Source organism: Anneissia japonica, unplaced genomic scaffold (assembly GCF_011630105.1).
Source record: "Anneissia japonica isolate Jap-2015-1 unplaced genomic scaffold, ASM1163010v1 scaffold287762_len338049_cov154, whole genome shotgun sequence".
Classification (NCBI taxonomy): Eukaryota; Metazoa; Echinodermata; class Crinoidea; order Comatulida; family Comatulidae; genus Anneissia; species Anneissia japonica.
In genome coordinates, this window is record NW_022736333.1 from 99,913 (window position 1) to 120,033 (window position 20,121).

The 20,121-nt window shown below is 35.1% G+C and overlaps 1 protein-coding gene across 3 annotated transcripts in view; it reads right to left on the minus strand.

The window, feature by feature from the left end:
* LOC117116748 (hydrocephalus-inducing protein homolog) overlaps positions 1–20,121 on the minus strand; it is a 63,424-nt gene that overhangs the window by 15,412 nt on the left and 27,891 nt on the right. For 2 of the 3 annotated variants that reach the window (XM_033260842.1, XM_033260843.1), the window contains exons 36-58: positions 19,215–19,504; positions 18,776–18,959; positions 18,109–18,253; positions 17,763–17,846; positions 16,808–17,059; positions 16,497–16,666; positions 15,938–16,110; positions 14,988–15,134; positions 14,114–14,265; positions 13,418–13,499; positions 13,102–13,319; positions 12,153–12,335; positions 10,555–11,007; positions 9,508–9,706; positions 8,717–8,916; positions 8,040–8,208; positions 6,876–7,126; positions 6,371–6,457; positions 5,554–5,565; positions 2,162–2,303; positions 966–1,250; positions 584–736; positions 53–286 (exon numbers count right to left, since the gene is read on the minus strand). In XM_033260842.1, coding sequence (XP_033116733.1) covers positions 53–286; positions 584–736; positions 966–1,250; positions 2,162–2,303; positions 5,554–5,565; positions 6,371–6,457; positions 6,876–7,126; positions 8,040–8,208; positions 8,717–8,916; positions 9,508–9,706; positions 10,555–11,007; positions 12,153–12,335; positions 13,102–13,319; positions 13,418–13,499; positions 14,114–14,265; positions 14,988–15,134; positions 15,938–16,110; positions 16,497–16,666; positions 16,808–17,059; positions 17,763–17,846; positions 18,109–18,253; positions 18,776–18,959; positions 19,215–19,504 — 4,265 coding nt within the window. The remainder of the gene's footprint in view (positions 1–52; positions 287–583; positions 737–965; positions 1,251–2,161; positions 2,304–5,553; positions 5,566–6,370; positions 6,458–6,875; positions 7,127–8,039; positions 8,209–8,716; positions 8,917–9,507; positions 9,707–10,554; positions 11,008–12,152; positions 12,336–13,101; positions 13,320–13,417; positions 13,500–14,113; positions 14,266–14,987; positions 15,135–15,937; positions 16,111–16,496; positions 16,667–16,807; positions 17,060–17,762; positions 17,847–18,108; positions 18,254–18,775; positions 18,960–19,214; positions 19,505–20,121) is intronic. The other variant, XM_033260844.1, reaches the window with a different exon arrangement.

Genomic DNA, 20,121 nt, shown 5'->3' on the forward strand with positions numbered 1-20,121 from the left:
AATACAAGATTTGAAGAACATTAACACCATATTTTTTTATTCCTGAACTTACCTTACTAGGAAGAGTTCCCTCATTCTTCAATGAAAATGGCAATGACTGAGTTCTATTGATGAGGATTTGTGAGAAGAGTAACACAGGACTGCCCTTCTTGTTACGAATGCTAGGCTTGGAGACAGTAATTCTAGGCAGGTTGCCCTCCCCTTGTACTTCAAAGCCTAGGTTCTTCTGCTTGGCCTGGGATCCTGACAAGCCATCGACCACAACTTCAAAGCTGCCTGTGTAGGTCTATTGAGAAAAAAAAATTACTGATTCATATATCAGTCAATTTTGTGAAAACAATTCTCATGTGGGTAAATATTATAATTTTTATTTTCTTTAATTTAATCTGAAAATATTAATGCAAATGTGGTTGCTAAACTGACCAATCAGCCATGTTTGTTTTGGTCATATTGATAACTTAATGCTATTAAACACAATCTGGTTTACGCTAATTTCGCATTATTACATAATTTTCACCTCGGCCCCAACTGTGGTGTTGAGAAAGAGAGTGTTCTAATTATGCACATCAAAATTGCATATTACCTGCATGGATGGGGGCGAGAATGTAACTTCAGCGTACACATGACTGTGTGCTGGAATACATGCTCTATTCGGCTCGACTTCAAATATATCTTGTAGTTTAGACGACACCTTGGATGAATTTAGCTTACAGGTGAAAACAACATCGCAAGAAATCTGTCAAAGAAAATATATATGTATATACTAGGTTAATTTTTTTTAATTGACAAGAGTGCTTTTTACTTATTTTTTTTTTTACAAATTTCTCTTCTTGTGTATTCAGATGATATTTTGAAGAGGTGATTCTTTGATCAGCCAGGAGTCAACCAAATCATTTTTGTTGTTATATTTCCATACAAAACACAAATAACAGCACACGGAATAAAAAAAACATTTGAATGGTTACCTTGTTTCGATTCATTATCTTGAAACGTGCTTTTGACCTCCTTCCAACGAGGACGTTACCAAAGAGGAATCTGTTCTCATCTTCTCCATACACGCCGCCACTCTCCATGTCCAACTGATGATTGTTGAGGAACACGCTGAGATTTTTGCAGATGCGATGCTCCTCGAAGACTGATGTGATGTCAACCACATTGATGCCTGGACTGCATGCCTCAGCGAGCAGCTTGTAGGGTATACCCTGAGGGCTCTGCGCTGGGTCCCGATCATGTATATCAATGGCTATATCCTGCAGAGGAAGTGAACTTTACAGTAACAATTTGATTTTGTGCTGAAGCAAAAATAAGCACGACTAATCAGTGACGGATAGAGGAATTTAAAAGAGTGGAGACCAGGGAAGAGAGTTTATAAATGGAAGGTCTAAACAACATCAGTCTCACCACAGTTGGGGCTTAGGCCCAAAATTGTATGTATATGTCACCTCAAGATGGCTGGAAATAGCACTTTCAAGACTTACACTTGAAAATATTTATATTTATAAATTTTTTCCCCATTGTTTTTTTAAATTTTGAAAAAAAAGGCCAGGCTGGCTAAGGTCTCCAACCCCGTCCCTTGAATCTGTCTACGCTAATTATGTTTACTGCCCATATCACCACCAGAAAGACCTCGCTAAAAAAATAGGCAATGGTCTAATGTTTCCTGTGAGTCATGGAAATCTCCTGGAAATCAGAACGATCTTCTGCACTCCTGTGAGAAAGCAAATATCTTCTTCACTACTGTATTTTTAATTGTCTTCCTGAGAGCTGGACATTTGTAGTATTATGCACCTTATAAATCCATTGATTGATTAATTGATTGATCATACACAGCGAACAATACAGCAGGATGTGTTAAAGCTTTGTCAACACTATCATATTTAATGTGACAAAAAAATGTGATGTGCCCATATATGGGTACGATGACGTCATACCACATGTCATCAAATTGTATCAAAATAAGTTGAACGTGTTCAACTCTACGTTCAATCAAATTTTATGCGACGCTTCTTTAGATGAAATTTGATAGTGTAGACAAAGCTTAAGAAAGCTTATTAAACCAGATACCTAGGAAGTAGTTTCATCTTGGAACCCCTGCTTTGAAAATTTATGGGTCACCATCTATCCAGAATTAGGACATTGGTGGGCTAGAACTTTGTCTTACCTCGTCACCTTTGCCTTCAGATTCAGCCAGACAGTCCACCTGAATGACTACTTGATTACCTGGAGCCACCATACCATAAGCTGGGTAGACGGTGAACATCCCCAGCTGCAATCTGGATGGGTTTCCTCCACCCATGTCTTGTCTGAAATTAAATAACCATTTTTGTAATATGATTTTGATACTATGTATTAGCTATCAATCAGTCATTTAATGTTGTACAATTTTTATACTGTGTAAGTCATCATTTATTTATGCACTGTTTACAGCTGCAACATTATGGAATTCTCCCCAGGGAGCTGAGTATGTGTTTCATATGTGCTTGATCCAATTACCAGAGGTAATAATGTAAAGTGCATAGAGGCATTAAGCGTTAGGTTTAACAATAACATATTATTATTATTTATGAGCATAATGCCACGATATTAATCAGTAAATTGAAGGTAGATGTATGTTAAGTTCACTTGAACTTCACCACCAACCAATGGCGGACTGATTCATCTTTCAATTGGACACAGACCGATGCGCCTCATCGGTAGAATCATTGGTAGAATTTAAAATATAAAAATGAATAATTGAGGTAAGGAAAACTGAAAGAAAAATAACAAGAAAGTGTATGCATCTGAAGTACTCAGTCTCAGTAATGACATTGAGCGGTCTGTAAAGCCTATTTTCCACTGGGCAACTTCATTCGCGTGAATCCAAAATGCAGGTTCGCTCCCTGAGCTCTGATTGGTCGCGCATTTTTTTCGCTTCACAAAAAAAAAGTAGAAACAGTTTGAACTACTGATTTCGCTGAAGCGAAAAACTCTGTCAGTTCATGCCTGCGTATGAACCGACACTTTCGATACGCACAAATAAATTTGCCTAGTGGTAAATAGGCTTAATACATACTCAACTGGCCTTCAGCGCTGCCTTGTTAGGCTACTAGACTGGTAACTACACAATTCCCAGTCCACCCCAGTAAATAACTAATCAATCAATCAATCGACCATGTGACAAAACAACTATTTCATCATTCACTCAATCAATTATTCAAATATATTAAATCAAACATATCAATCAATTAATCAATCATTCAATCAATTATTCAAATATATTAAATCAAAGTGATCGACAATTCATTATTCTGTGCACCTACACTTACTAAGGAGAGCGTATAATAAAAATGATAAATAATAAAAGAATGATAGCCCACAATTAGTGTTGTGACACAGTGCAATGGCTCATTATAAAATAATATTTATTATGGATTTATTGTGTGCACATATCAAGGAAGCTTGCATCACCATACATTAAGAAACAGACAGTAAACATTTTTCAAACAAAACTAACTATTGAATATTCTGTCAAATTTATTCTAAGGCAGTTTATAAAAAATTATTTTTTTATATAATATAATATATGAAACTTTTGTTTAAATAACAAAAAAATTAAAATAAATTTTATATAGTATTAAATCAAACTGATCAATCAATTAATCAATCATTCAATCAATTATTCAAATATATTAAATCAAAGTGATCGACAATTCATTATTCTGTGCACCTACACTTACTAAGGAGAGCGTATAATAAAAATGATAAATAATAAAAGAATGATAGCCCACAATTAGTGTTGTGACACAGTGCAATGGCTCATTATAAAATAATATTTATTATGGATTTATTGTGTGCACATATCAAGGAAGCTTGCATCACCATACATTAAGGAACAGACATTAAACATTTTTCAAACAAAACTAACTATTGCATATTCTGTCAAATTAATTCTAAGGCAGTTTATAAAAAATTATTTTTTTATATAATATAATATATGAAACTTTTGTTTAAATAACAAAAAAATTAAAATAAATTTTATATAGTGTGTAATGACAGAAATGAAAACTAGGATAAAATTAGTTACAAGTATAAAATATTTCATTTTTGTGTTTTTATTAATAATATATTTAATGGTTGCGAAGAGCGACATCCTTACTATTCTGAATAATGGTCCATGCACTAATTCTGAGAAACATTTTTAATAATTCCTAAAGATTTGTACAAGCTCAGCATTATATATGTTTTGCAGAAGGTATACAATGGCAGGTGCAATCAAGGACAAAACATTTAGAAATGTTAGAATCACTATATTTAGGACATTCTGCACTGCAAAGCTAGTACATGAAATTTGTGTGCAAACTAGTTGGGAGGGGAAATTGATTTAAACAATGTTGTTTTAAAATAGTAAGTCTCATTATAAACATTTGTTATTGTTTTCCATTGTTGTCAATACAGAAATTGTCAATGTTTATTCTTAATTTATTATATTTTTTTTTGAAGCTGTAAATCTCTTTATCATGTCCATTTAGCCAATTGTTATAGCATGGAGGTATACAAATTTTATACCTCCATGGTTATATCAATTGTTTTCTCCTATAATTGACCCACATACATAATTGATAACCATATTCTTGTTTTCGGTTATATTATTAGTGGTCTGAAAAACAACATTATTACTACTAGTTACTTTAAAGTCTAGGTGTGTGGAAGATGGCAGTCCATTTTAGAGCAACGAATGAAATTTTTATTAAAATTCTTGCATATATCCATGTAAGATACTTTTTTTTCTAAGCAATAAGCAAGTAGTATAAATATATGATTTTGAGTGAAATGTATCCATTAAATATTCTTGTATACATACATGTAAGGTTCTTCCCTAAAAGCAATAGTATAAATAAAATATATATAATACAAATTTTGAATGAAATTAATTTTTTAAATTGCCAGCAACACATCCATGTAAAAATAATTGTTTATAAGCAATAAGCAAGTAGTTTAAATGATGAAAATTTTGAATGGAATATGTATTCATCAAAATTCTTGCATAAATTCATGCACGATACTGCCATAGAAAGCATGGAAAACACAGTGCACCAGACGGTCAGCCGCCGATGCGATTCTATGTAGGACGCACAACGCAACGACGCGCGCAACGGATCGTTTTTAATGACAATCCATTCAGACTGCCACCAAAATTCAGCAGACAGCATCGCGACATCTATAATAATAATAATAATAATAACAATGTAGTTTTATATAACGCCGTATTCATCTAATATAAGATGCTGAGGGCGCTTGATATGTGGACACAGATAGCGAAGTTGGGGGTCGTCGTACAAGGCACTGAGTGTCTGGCTTAAGAAATAGCTTAAATAAAATATTTTTTCATTAAAGTTCATGCGTGCATCCATGTCAGACTGTTTAGCCAAAAATAAAATGAAAATGTTTTCATCACTTGAGCATTTTTACTTTAATTTAATGAATGACAGATTAAAAAAAAAAAAAGGCTGCACAACCAATGGTTAGTTCCCACACTAAACTGTTAGGCTTCAATAAAAGAACCAATCAAATTACCTGGTTGAGAGTCTATGACAGCAAGGAGAATGGAAAACACGATAGAACAGACATAATATAAAATGCAAATGAAATAATTAATGTACAAATTTGCAAACCAATACTGATGTTGGTATTCTATGAGTTATGGTTGTCATTCTTCACGGTGGGGTTGCTTTCCACTGCGCTGATTACCAGCAGCAAAACACTTAAAGCACCTGGACCCAATGACCAGGGAAAGGAACTGCGCTTTATAACCTTAAGGAAGAGGCGCATTAAATGCCCATATAAGTACCAGACATGGAGTAATTTGTGTTACAATTTTAAGACTTATACAGTAACGAATGCCTTAAGTGTTTGTACAATGGTTGGACGATTCATTGAAGGTTGGACTGCTCTATTTGGCTGAGCACCCCTTGCCAAGCTGGACAGCCCATCTTTCGCCCATGGGAAATTCTTCCATTGCACTCATAACATTCAATTTTTAATCAATTAAAATTTTTGTATATTTTTTGGTTTTATTTTGTGAAGTGTTTTGTTGTAATTTGGATGCACCAACAGATGGTGTGTACCACTGAAACAAAAGTGTTTCCAATAAAGTTCAATGTTCAGAGTGGGACAATAAAATACTGTAAATAAAATTGTCTTCTCTTAGGAGAATAAATAGGGATGAAGAAACTAGCGGATGATCCCATTATTATTTAGGTAAATTCAGTAAATGTGAAGCACTTTGAAAGTACTAAAAATTATAAATTACTTATAATTACTTGTTAATTGTCATTATTATTGATATGTGCTGGGTTTTCCACCAAACACTATCATTTCTATTTTTTCTTACCTCATTGAGTCAGCACGTTTAGGCCTGATTACCGAACGACCAGAGCTGGAATCGTCTCTTGACTTACTTCGTTTTCCACCGGGTGGCCTGTAATGTTTGCATAATACCAATACAAGATTAAATAAAGCCAAGAACAAAATATATGACATCAGTGGTATCATAAAAGCAATTAAAAGCAGACTAAAAAGTAATATAAACAAAACAAGGGCAATTTTGAACAAAGAGGGCGCACAAAGTCATCAATTTATGATGTCATGACCCAATGAAGTGAACATTGTCAGTCACTTGAATCAGTTGTTTATAGCAACTCATAATACATGTGGTCGTTGCTGGTTGATAGACGACAAAGGAAGGAGGACAACGCTTGGACGTGGGTGCAGTCACATGCTGGGACAATTGGTCGGTTCTATTTTTGTTGTAGGGATGTTATTAAAGGAACAATGGCAATTAGTCAGTTTATGCAGGTAAGTATTCAGGAAATACACTTGAATATTCATGTACTTACACCCTGCCTCTAATCACTGGTTGTTGAGAAGATGCATTCTTCTGCATTTTGGTGATGAAGTACTTGAAGTCAAACTCGCCTTTGTTCTCGATGGTAAAGGAACGTTGTTTGCGAGTGTTGGTCAACACAGCACCGAAATTGATGTCATTCACCGGATAGATGTTGTACTTACTAAATATAGAGCGGACGCTGAGTTTGACGGGTATGCTGGCAATCGTCTCACCTCCCTCTGTTACTGATGGTTCAATAACCTAGAAAAAAAAAGTTTTGTTGTTTTTTCTTTAATTTCTAAAGATTACAAATGATAAAAATGTTTAAATAAATTAATGGTATATAATTGTATGGCATTTATTATTTTATTTACCGTCCTTGCTCTAATTAATGTAAGTTACTGTAAATTTTTAAAACAATATATAAATTTTGAATAAACTTTGAGTGGTGTTGAATAGCTGGGTGGTAAAAGATGCTTGCCTTCCAATCCCAGAGTTCTGGGTTTAATTTCTGTGATGGTAACAGGATTTTTTTTCCACAGCCAAAACAACTCTACTCAACCTAAGCCTCATAATGAGACTTAGTTTATATAAAGCATCTTGTGTACAGTATATTTGCCTTGTGAAGGGGTATACCACATAGAGAAGTAAGTTCTCTGTTTGGTTTATCCTTGGCACCAAGGCTGCTGCTTCTTCCAATAACTACACTGCTACCCTCTCTAGATTCAATATAATTCCATTTAAATCTAGGCAGAAATTCTTCATCATTCATTTTCTTTCAAAAATTGTCCAGAACCCAGTCACCCATTACACAATTGTCTCCCCCAACATCGCTCCTGCACTACTTCTTTGCGCTATTCTCGTCAATCTTCCTTTTTCCATTCCCTGCTCGTACCTTGCGGCTTCATTCTTGCCCTTGATCCCGCTAACACCCTTACTGACATTAAGGCGCAGCTCTTAATATTTAGGTTTACTTGATTGTACTTGACTAAGAAGATTGCCATCTTTTTGTTATTTTATAGTTCTTATTTTGTGATTGTAAATTTGTGATTGTATGCAGATAATTGCCCTCGATGGCTCAAGTAGCAATAACATTATTAAATTAAATTAAAGTGAATTGATAATAAAAAATATAATACAAGCAATGTTAGCCAACTTTGTACAATTCTCTTACATGGCACTTTAAGATTTGCTGGTCCTTAATTGTGATTTCTTTACGTGATTTGAAGATAACTTGTACACTGGTGGGCCGGTCATTCGGTATTAGCACCCCTTTCTGTGGAATCACTGAAAACAGACTGAGTTGTTCGGGACCACATGTACTGGTGGGCTCCAAAACAAAACTGCAAAAAAGAGAATAATATGAAGGAAAAAATTAATAAAACATGACACAGTAACAAAACAAGTAGCATATAAAAACATTTAATTTGTTATTAAGCAAATAACAAGTATAATCCCTATCAGTAAGCAGTGAAGGTTCGACACAGTAAATTTAGGATTGTAATAATGAGGCTTGCCATCCCACGACCAACATACTGTCACTAAATGTTAAAATGAGTAATTAGCGTAAGAATGCGGCAATATTGTATACTTTAGTACAGAGAAGCTGCACTACTTTTACTCATAACTTTGGCAATAGATGTCGATTCAGTAAATGACCCATCATTTTAAAGCTTATAATGTGGAGAATAAGAATATATTAAAAAGTCTTTTTTTTTTTTTTTTTTTTGTCACTGATACTGTTTTGGGATGTCGAATATCATATGGGATACTTCACCATTTTTAAAGTAATCTATTATTAGAACTTTCTAGATTATTTTCAAAAAATAACCAGGCACTGAAATCACTTACTTGAAAGCAATGTCATATCTTCCCTTGTTTTTCAATGAACATGTTTGTTTTGTCTCATCCAAGACTTTAATAACACCAAAGTCTAGGCCCCCATCAGCACCCTTGGGGAAGCTCATATCAAGGGCTACATCATATGCCTCTGCCAGCACTTGGATATTCTCTGTCTGTAGGAGGCCCATTATGTTCTCGGCATCTGAGACCTGGAAAATATCAGTAGTAGTTTTGATTTTGATAAGCTAACATTATTATCATTATTAGGTAAATCAGAGCCGAGGAATGCGTCAAGCATGAATAAAGATAAAGAAATAAATAAGAACAATATGAGGCACAGCAATTAAAAGATAAAAAAAATGTATTCAAATATTTGTGGCAAAGACAAGCCAATCGTCGCAAATCCTATTTCAAGAAATAATGGCCAAAACATGCTGGAATGTCAAAATTTTTTTAATCTGTTTTATGGCATTAAACTAAACTTTATATAACTATATATCATGCTATGTTGTTATTCTCCATTTTCAATGTTAAAACAACAATTTTTATCAATTTGGTGATGGTTTCTGCCTGAGAAATGCCTGAAATCATGAACTTTGAAGGCTGATTTCTCAAATATTGTTCTTTAAACAGCTGTATGTGTAAACTAATGTAACTTCATAACAAAATGTCGGTTATTAATGATTCTTTTACAATTTCATAGTTCTCATTTCACTGTTCAACACTGGATTAATAACTAAAAATCAACGTGTGCGACGAGTGACTGTTTTGGCTTATCTTTGCCACATTTAGCAACATACCTCCAGTCTAATGGTCTTCTTTAAGGTAATTGGTTTCATAGCCCTAAAATTAGCATTGAGTGCAAACTCAGACTTGGGTTCTATGACGCCAGAATCAGTGGTGACTGAGAAGTCGTCGCCCAGGTTTTCAAGGCCGCTAAGTCGCCATGACACCGGCAACAATGTACTGTTACGCAGGTAAATAGTTTTGTTGTCTTTTCTGAAAAATATATCAATCATTTAAGTTAGAAAATATGTAATCAACAACCAAGATATATATCGTTGACAATAATCATTAACAATAGCAAATTTGATGAAATTAAATAAATTATAAACTAAAATAAAATTGCTTTTTTTATATTATTTTTATTTTTTTTCCATTTTAAAGAGTTGAAAGCTACAATATTATTCAATATTCAGCATCCAGTAGACAAAATTTAGAAAAGTGGCACCTAATGCATTGTATCAAGCGATGAATGACATGATCAAACTTAACCTACCAGCTTAACCTATCTGAAACGTAAATGGAAGGCCTTACGTAGACTTAAATTCAAACTTAGTCGGGGGCCAGAGCGCACAAATCTCGCAAGGCTCAGCCTTGCTGCACGAGCGACACAACGGGCACTCTGAGTGCAGGTTGAGCTTAACACTCGGTTTGGGGCCCCCACACGCCGAGCATAAAGACTTGCGAGCGGACATGGAAACCGACTACAATAAAAAGGATATCTTGTCAACCACTAGTTGAAAATAAATCCAAGGCAAAAATAAATCCAAGGCAAAAATAAATCCAGGGAGAACAGAATTGCTTGAAAAGTCCTGCTAGATGATCCGACTTCGAACAACGTCAAAAAGGAATGAGGACGTTTGTTAGGGAGACAGTTCGTATGTGGCGCCTTGAGTCGGACTGTTCCATTTTGTTTTCGAAGGGGTGTTCCGTTTTGGGAACAATGACAATTAGTCGGTTATCCAGGTACAGTAAGTATTCATGAAATAGACTCTGCCTTATGGCAACAATACTTTTTTATCATAAATTTACAATCATTTATACTTAAGGAGGTTATACATTACCTGTGTAGCAAGACTCGTTCAAAGTGGAGCTGCTTCTTATCCAGCTCCAGTTCAGGTCTCACGCCATAACATGCAACTTTAAACATTACAGGTTCTGGATTCTCTCTAATACAACAGACTATAGAGTCCTCAAAATAGCCCTGGTTCTTCGGATACACCCAAATACTCAGCTCCTGTGCATCCCCTGGTTTTAGTGACATGCTCGGTGGGTCCAGCAGGAACGTGGTAGCGTTGCTGTCGTACTGGAAGCAGAAGCTGACTTCCACGTCTAGTGGTGACGTGTTGCTTATCTTCAGTTTCTCTGTGTTCTCTGGATATTTGCCCTCTTTGTAACGGTCCCTGGACTTGCCAGCCAGCAGCGGTCCCATCATCAGGGTCTCCGTACTGAGAATGTACTTTTTGTGGACGATTTCATCAGTTCGTTTGCTCTTCTTACGGTTAGGAAACACAATTCTATTTGAATTATAAGAGATTTCATAAAATAAAACATGACAAGATAAGATGATAAACTTTAGTTTTGTGGAAATATAGCTTGGTGGTTTACAGGCTCGACTTCAAATCTCAGGAACCTAGTATGCATTTTTTTCTCTCCTAAGCCTTGTAATGTGTGGTAGTTTTAATACAAAGCATGTATCTCATATTAAGAGGGCACCTGAATATCAGAAAACCTTTTAGAATAAACTGAAAGGTTGAAATGTAGTGATTGTGGGCAGGGCCACCCAGCCTTGAAGTTTTCTACCCAGTCTTCAAGCAAATTTCATGGCCCTCCACCCACCTTTATTAACCCTTTTTCCCGTGCTTAAAACCCACTCTCATTATTCAGAGCTCACCACTGTTATCACACAACCACCCTCAAATTGTCTACCACTCACCCCTTAGTTTTCTACAGCCACAACCATGATAAACATGGTTTTAAAAAAAATAAATCAATTGTATTGTCATTATCACATTAGGTTTAATTATAAACTGAAACCGTGACAATACAAATTCAAATCTTTACTAACTGGATACATGTTACTTAACTACTGGGGCAAAACTATATCCACAGTGATAAAATTAAAAATATATATGCACAATAAATCAATGCAAAGTATATCTTATAAAAGGAAAGTGAAAGACAAAGGAAAATCAGAAAATATTTACAATCCAAATATTATTAGCTATTAATCAATGAGCTGAGTTTTTCTAGAGCTATTCATGAGGGCAGTATAATAGAGGCAGTAGACCTAAAAAAAGATATATTCATCAATCAACTATTAATCAATCAGCCTCAAAAGGGCTAGCGGTTGATGAACTCCGTGTCTGTGCTAGCTCCCCATCTGCCTTAAATATATTTAAATATTTTATGTGACTGCAATTTTATGTAAGGCACTTGAAATTGAAATTAAATAAAGAAAGAGGGCAGTATAATAGAGGCAGTAAAGCTAAAAAAAGATCTATTAATCAATCAACTATTAATCAATTAGCCTTATGAGGGCAGTATAATTGAGGCAGTAGAGCTAAAAATCTATTAATCAATCAGCTGAGTGTTTCTAGAGCTCCTCATTAGAGCTAAAAAAAAATGGAAATAATAATGGGCACTATGACTGTTGACTTACCTAGGCTCCCTGCTGATGTTAGGAAAGGAACAGATTCCTCTGTTAAAAAGCTGATAGCGTCTTCTAGTGCCAGTGATCTCAAAATTAAGCGTCTGGTCAAATTGACCAAGCTCTTCTGATTGAAATCTCAGTCGCAGCGTAACCTCACCACCTGGTTGAATCATCCACCGGAAAATACTTAATCTTTAAACAAAAAAAACAAAAAACAAAAAAAACAGGTTAAAAACAATAATATCTATGTTTTAAAAAAAATAAAATACCAATTAATAGCAGAACAAACAAATGATTTTTTTTTAATATTTGAGTTCTTCACGAACTCTTGTGTGGTCTGATGCAACTGCTTTATATGCATCTTTTTTGTTATTAATTTATATCTAGTAGGATGTTGTAAATTACTAGTGAATGCCTTAATCTTATGCCTTACAAGGGCACTGCATATTAAAAGACCTTTATTACCTTTAGGGAGAAAAAAATGATGTGATTGTGTATGACTGATTCCATGAGCTATAACAAGTCCCATGATGGATGCATTTAAGTATGCACAACAGAAGAGTTCTGGATAATTAGTTAGGTAATCGCACCAAAATATTTAACAGGTGGCCAAAGCAATTTTAGGTGCCCTCAAATAATGTATAACAAAATACTCTGGTAGGCGGCAGTAGTTCAGTTCAGCCTGATTGTAATATGGGTCACAGAAAACTGTAGTCAATACCGCTGAAAGGTTATAAGCCATGTACTGAGATATTTTCAGTTTTCATTGGGTCTACTGGTACTTGTCTCCCACAACTAAAAGTACATGTCTTTAAGCATATTTTAGTTGATTCTAAACTGCGACATCTTCTTCTAAGCATGGTTCTAGGTAAAGTGCTGTAGTTATAATGTAGAAAACTTGGGTGGCTACCAGGCAACTGTTGGATTGAAACATATAATTAAAATGTAGCACACTCACCTAGGATACTTTGGTTCATGAATGGCAGACAGATCACCAGTACTACTCTGTCCATCTGCATCAGACCCTGGGGTTGTGCTTCCTGGGGGTGGGGAAGTGACTGTCAATGATCCCTTGCGATTTCGGCTCTTGGCAGAGCGCCTCCTAGAGCTAGAGCTCTCGGCACCTGCTCGCACCTTGTCTTTACCCTTGGTCTTGCCGAGTGATGTATGATCATCCTATGTAAGAAAGTGTACGCATAACAGTGTGAAAATAGAAGATGAAAATTTATGGAAATAAGTAATGAATATTTAAATATCATTAATGCATTGTTTACCCTATCTTTAAATGACCGTTCTGGTGTACCAAGCTCGATATCTGGCTCAAGTTCCTTTGGTTTGTCTTCAATAGAAACATTCCTAGTTTAAAAAACAATGTGTTTTATTTAGTTCTCTGTTCATTATTCCACAACAAAAATTAGAAAACTGAAACCATATAATAATTTATAAAAGTTATTTAATATTTTTTCGTTTTAATGTGATAATAAAATCCATAAACATGATAATCATAATATTGGTATAGAACAGTTATAATGCAAATGGCATTATTTAATGATAATGATGTATTGATAATATGATGATGAGGTTATTAAGTGATGATGTGACAATGATGTCTTGATTATGAAGTTGATGATGATGATGATGAATAATGCCATTAATGAAGTTAATGATGATGATAATGATCATAACAATGAGAAGAATGGTAAAAACCATAAAAATGATAATCATATCAGTATACAACAGTGTTAATATGTAAATGGCATTATTTAATGCTAATGAGGTTAACGATAACATAATGATGAGATTCTTGTGATGATGTGACGATGATGTCCTGATTATGATAATGATGACAATACAATTGATGATGTTGACAATGATGATGATGAAATGATATTAACAAAGAACACTAATCTTTTCAATGTAATGTATGAATGTCAATTATGTTAATTTTTCAAACAACTCAATCAACTCACGGGTCATCTGGTGATGAAGCTACAAAAACATAGTGACCATTGGCATCTCCACCCATAGGCGGTCTTCTTTTGACAGGATAGGGGACCACTGAGAACGATGCAGATGGGGGGATAGGTGGGCCATTAGGTCCTAGTCCCAGACCATCCATCACCTTTAAAAAAAAAAAAATAATGTGTTAGATGCATATGGTTCTTTAAAAATAAAGTACGAGAAAACCCATATCTACCTTTAAAAAAAGATATATTTGTCAGTAGTCTATGAGTGCGACTTGAAATGAAACAACATATGCCATGTTTCTAATTGGATATTATTAGAATAATTTATCCCACTATGGTGTATATAATAGACAGGAGGTGAGTTAAATGAGAGGGCAATTAAGTTAGGGTCGCTGCAACCTAGAGCCATAATAGCGACGCTGGTTCAAACGGCACACTCGTCTATGGTTCTAGAGGTGGAACAAGTCTTCTCGGATAAGAACTATACACCCATAAGCCTAGGGTACACAATTAGCTCATGTGCACTATAAAGTACCCAGTACATCCTTTGAGACAAGTAGGGGGTTACCCTGGTGTACTGGTCCATCACACAGCCCCTGTCACTGTGGTCTTTGCTGAGCAGGCATTGATGAGTAACTCAATAGAACTAGAAATTACTTCACAGAAAACAGCTTAAAAAAAAGTGCAGACAATTATCTAATGCATTATCTTTTTTAAAATGCGCTGAAAAGGACAATTCCATTAATTCTCATGGTAAGTTTTATTAGAGGAAATATGACATGTTAGCTCATTAAAGTGTGATATTCACAAAGCAAATTATAGTACAATGTCAAATTATCCTGAGGCAATGGAAATGAAACTTCTTTTAGAACCCTACCTCTGCCATTGCAGGCAACTTGCTTTGCTGTAAGATCCTGTCACCAATTTGATCGTCAGTTTCATCAGAGACATCCATGAGGATGTGACAGACTCCAACCTCATCCTTGTTGTTCTCCTCACCATCCTCATCCCCATCTTCAGCAGCCTAAAAAGCATATCATATTTTAATCACACTAAGCATAATATTCATGGTTAAGAAATATGTAAATAGACAAACATTCTCTCTCTCTCTCTGGGCCGATACGGCTTATTCAAGACATGAGCCTTACAACGATGCATCGCCAGTTTGCCCTATTATAATCATTATGCGTGAGTGTATTTAAAGTTTTATCTATGGGATTCAGATCAGTATTTATTTGTTTCAGCCATGTGTGTTTTGGTCGACCTTTGTTTCCTTTTGCTTTTCTTAGGTGTTCATTTAGTGCAATTTTTGCTGGTACAGTTTCTGGTAGTCAGAGTAGATGGCCCAGCCAGTTGAGCCTCCTCCTTTTTATTGTTTTGCTTAATTTATTCTCTTCATGTATATGTGTTCATTTGTTATTCTGTCTTTTAGCTTGATGTTTAGTATTCTTCTTAGTAGTTTCCGTTGGAATATGTTTATGCTATTTTAAGTTTTTTGTTGGAGTCGACGGTTGTAGAGCAGGAGTGGGTATACAAATGTATTGCGCATTGTTATCTTATTTTTAGAGATGTTTTTCTATGATGTAAGATGTGTTCATGTTTTATAAAGGTGGTTATTGCTAGTCCTTTTCGTCTTTTTATGTCATTTTTAGTGTCCAGTATGCTTCCTAGATATTTGATTTTTCTCCAATCTTCCTTTCCCTCTGCTCCTACAGTGAAGGTTTCTGATTTCTCTGTGTTTTTTGTTAGATTTCTTTCTTTCATTCTTTTTGGTAATTCTTTGATTAAACATTCCATTAGTTAGTAAATACAGTAGATTATATTTACCTTTTCCTTCTCTGCTTTTTCCTTCTCCAGACGCTCTTTCTCTAACCGTTCTCTTTCGCGTTCTTTTTCTTTTTCTTTGTCAATTTTTCCTCTTCCCTTTCTTCCAGAGGGAGGGTGCACAGGAGTTTCATCAGCATCTGCATCATCAGCATTGGGATCAAGGCAAATTTGTCCTGAAGATATGATGATAAAAAGAACAGTTTATTTCTGTATTTAATAAGAGAAAACAATAAAGGAAAAAGTTATTTTTGTTAAATATGCAAAAAGTCTAATTTCAGACGATGCACTGCAAGCCAATGTAGTTCTATTTGAGTCCTAGATCAAAACTTCAAACTGAAAACTAATACATTCAAGTCGGATCCTATCTCCAACTGTTGTGGACACTCGGTGGCTCTCCTAAAAGTTTATATTATTATCTATTTTATTTGTTCTTCTGAATGTTGCTAAAAACAGGACTTCCTAGAAATGTGAATATGCATGGGCATGAACCAATGCTTTTGACTCGCAAATCAACGCTTTTGATTTGCAAGTGGAATACAGGCTAGAGGTTAATACTGACCTATAGTTCTGTCCCATCTATCAAGCAGCTTATCTATATCCTTGAAGCTATGCTCAAATGCTTTGAACCGATTGGCCAACAGCAGCTCCGCTTCCTTCGCAGGATCTTTTTCCACTTCTGGTTCAGGAACAATTTCATTTGAAATTGGGCGCTTGTCTTTTCTCTTCTTTCTAAATTTTAAACAACGTAAAAAGTTAGATTTTGGTTTGCAGTACCATCATGAGTTCAATCAAACACCTTAGGAAAAAGAGTCTACAAGTGTAGACTTGATCAGAATTGGTAAAAATAATGAAAATATGTTTTCCACTCACTTCCCAGTCTCTTCACCCTGCGTCTCGCTGCCAGCGGTACCGTGAGACTCTGGTCTTTCCATTGCGATAGATTGTGTCATCTTGATGGCATGGTCTGAAGATGTAATTGATGGGTCATGCTTGCCATCGCTCTTCACCTTCATACCAACAACGCTCCCTGTAGTCAACATCTTGGAATCAGTGATCCTCTTCCCGGCAATGGCTTTTCCACCATCCTTTTCCTGCTGTTTTGCTCCCTTTTTCTTCTTGTTCCTATTAAGGAAGTTACAGTTACATCATTTTTAAACTACCTAATTAATTTGTGATGCTGGTAGTAAATGGATCAAGCAATGTAATGTAAAGGAAAACTCAGACAGCGCTGTGCAACACAGCCCGACTTGATTTGTTGTCGCGTCAGGTTTGTGTGAGTTAAATGCAGACACAATGGTTTGCGTCGGGGTCTGTCGCGTCATAAAATAATCAACATCAAATCACGTTGGGCTGCCGTCGTATGATGCTGTCCGAGTTGGCCTTAATGCATATAAATTTGCCATAAACAAAGTCTCAATTGTGCTGTTTAGTGAAAAAAGATATTTTTAGATGGTTTTTGAAAGTGTTGAGAGAATTGGAATTGCGAACTTCAAAAGGCAAAGAATTCCATAGTAATGGCGCAGCAACAGAAAATGCTCTGTCACATAATATTTTAATTGACTACATTGAGTGTGAAGAACAAACGTGCTGGTGGTAGATCTGAGTGAATGGCTGCATTAACTAGACCGAAGATGAACTAAGTTTTCAGTGTAGAAAAGAGCAATGCCATGGAGATATGTGTATGTTTAAAAAAAAGGATTTTGAATACGTTACATAATAGGCAGCCAATGAAGACTCTTTGATATTTGTGTAATGTGCTGATAATGTTTCTTTACTGGAACACCACTGAAATTGATTAAACAGAATAGAATTAAAATGTTCTTACTTTTCATCTTCTAGTTTTTGTAACTCGATCAAGGCAGCAAGTTCCTTTTCTTTTCTCTCTCTTTCCAGACGTTCTTCCATTTCTCTGTAAAATCACAGCAAAAGCATTTACAAAATTAATAATAAAGTCTTTCAACATTAAATAAATCAATAACATCCATTAAATATTCTTGTCGGGTGTTAAAATTAAATTATAGAATTCATTTGTAATATAGATTTCATTCCATGACAGAGAAGAGAAGAATACAGAATATGCAAAATAAGTACAATTTAATATAGACCTTGGCAGACACAAATGATTTGGATAAATTTATTTCATATGAGATATCTATTTATTATCAGCCTACTTTTTTAATAATCTTTCTTTCTTGGCTTTCAGCCTCTTGAGATCAATGGCAGCTTTCTCCTCTTCATCAAGAGCATCATACTCTTCTTCTGACATCTCTTCAAGTCTTTGTTTCTCCTCTTCTTCCTGTTGCTTCTCCAACAATTCTGAAACAAAAATGATGGTGAAAAACTATTTGCTTTTTTATAGAGGAACAACATAATCAAAGATTTAAGAAAAAGTAATGGTAAAGTAACTCATGGTTTTACAGCAGCCTCTTCCATCCCCCCACCCACCCAAGGCCAATTTTTTTTATTTTAAATGTATCATACATAGATCATAGGAATAATATTGTTTAATATCCTTGAATTAGCAAATGTAAGTTTCTTCTTAAATTTCAGTTGAAAGCAGACTATTTATTGAAATATGCAAATAAGACAATTAATGATATTATGGTGATAGTGTATCTTTAAAACATTTTCAAATAATAACATTTGCCAAAAGATGATTTTGATTAATTTAACACGTTAAGCCTAATAATAAAGCATTTGGTAAAGCAGGAATACTTTGGTCTTATAATCGAAAGGTCATGAGTCCAAGGAGGTTGCCCATTATTCATGGCATCATAATAAAATTATAAATGAACATGATTATTATTAATATTTATTATAAAATTTAACTCATTTTACCTTTTTCCTCCTTCTCTTTTTTCTCTCGTGCTTGCAATACAGCCTGTTCCAATTTTAGGGTGATGAAGTATATGTATTTGCGATTATTGAAAGCCTTTAGCAATGCACTGGCGGTAGCCGGTTGGTTTGGACTAAACAATGTCTCAAGACCATCAAACACAATACCGCGGTGACAATCGTTGAGCTGAAATTAAAGTTAATACTAATTATAAGATAAGGTAAGATACTACTCCAACCACTATGTACCACAAAATAATAAAACATCAGTAATGACAGAAAAAGCAACACAACAAACACAACAACAACTACAATAATATCAAAAACCATAATAAGCACTAATAATACCATAAAAATAATAGTATCACTAACAATAAAAGTATAAAATTATCATCATTATTTATATTATTAGTACTGTATAACAAACATGTTTATTACATACTTGAAGTCTCTCTGCCAGAATCTCAACAAGCAACTCATCTGGCAGGACACAACTCATCAGGCCCTCCTCCCCAGCCACGCTAGCCGACACGCTAAGCCTCCTGGCAATAGGAGCTGCTGGCGTTGGACTGCTGGAGATCTGCGTGGCATTATCAACCTCCTGTTTCCTGTCCCTCCTACCTGGCTTCTCATAACTCTCTAGCTGGGTACTGTGCGCTGGCTTGTGGCCAGATATTGTGCTGGTCTTGCGGTTGCTGATGACGCTATGGGCACCACCAACGCTGACAGAACCTTAATTTTGGCATTTAGGAAAAAAGTGATTGAAATATTGTCAATCAATGCAACCTAAAGGCCAATTCAGACAAGTGTCGTACGATGCTGGATATGATTTGTCGTGGGAGACAGTCTTAAGCCGTTGTGAGAAATATTAAACATGTTTAATATTCTATGACGCGACTGTCCCCGTTGCAAACCATCACGTCTGTGTTTAACTCACACAGACCCAATGAGACAAAAAAATAGAATGACACAGACCTAATGCGACAAAAAAATAGAATCACACAGACCTAATGCGACAAAAAAATAAAATCGGACTGCATTGTGCGACACTGCCTGAGCTGGCCTTTATTCATAAAAAAAATCTGTAATCTCCAGGGTTAATAATTCTCAAACTCACCTTTAAAAACACAGTAAAAAAAGTTGTAATTTAGGCATTTTAAGCAAAATCATTATTACATTATTTATTATAAAGCCTCAAACATTCTTGTTGATTTTGATGGAGGCAAATGGAACAAGAAAAAAATGGGAAATAGGTAGGAGTACCATAAGTATTTGAGATTTATGAAATTGTTTACTACTGAGAACATTTTATAGCAATGTTTGGTGCAGTGAAATAAATATTAAAACAT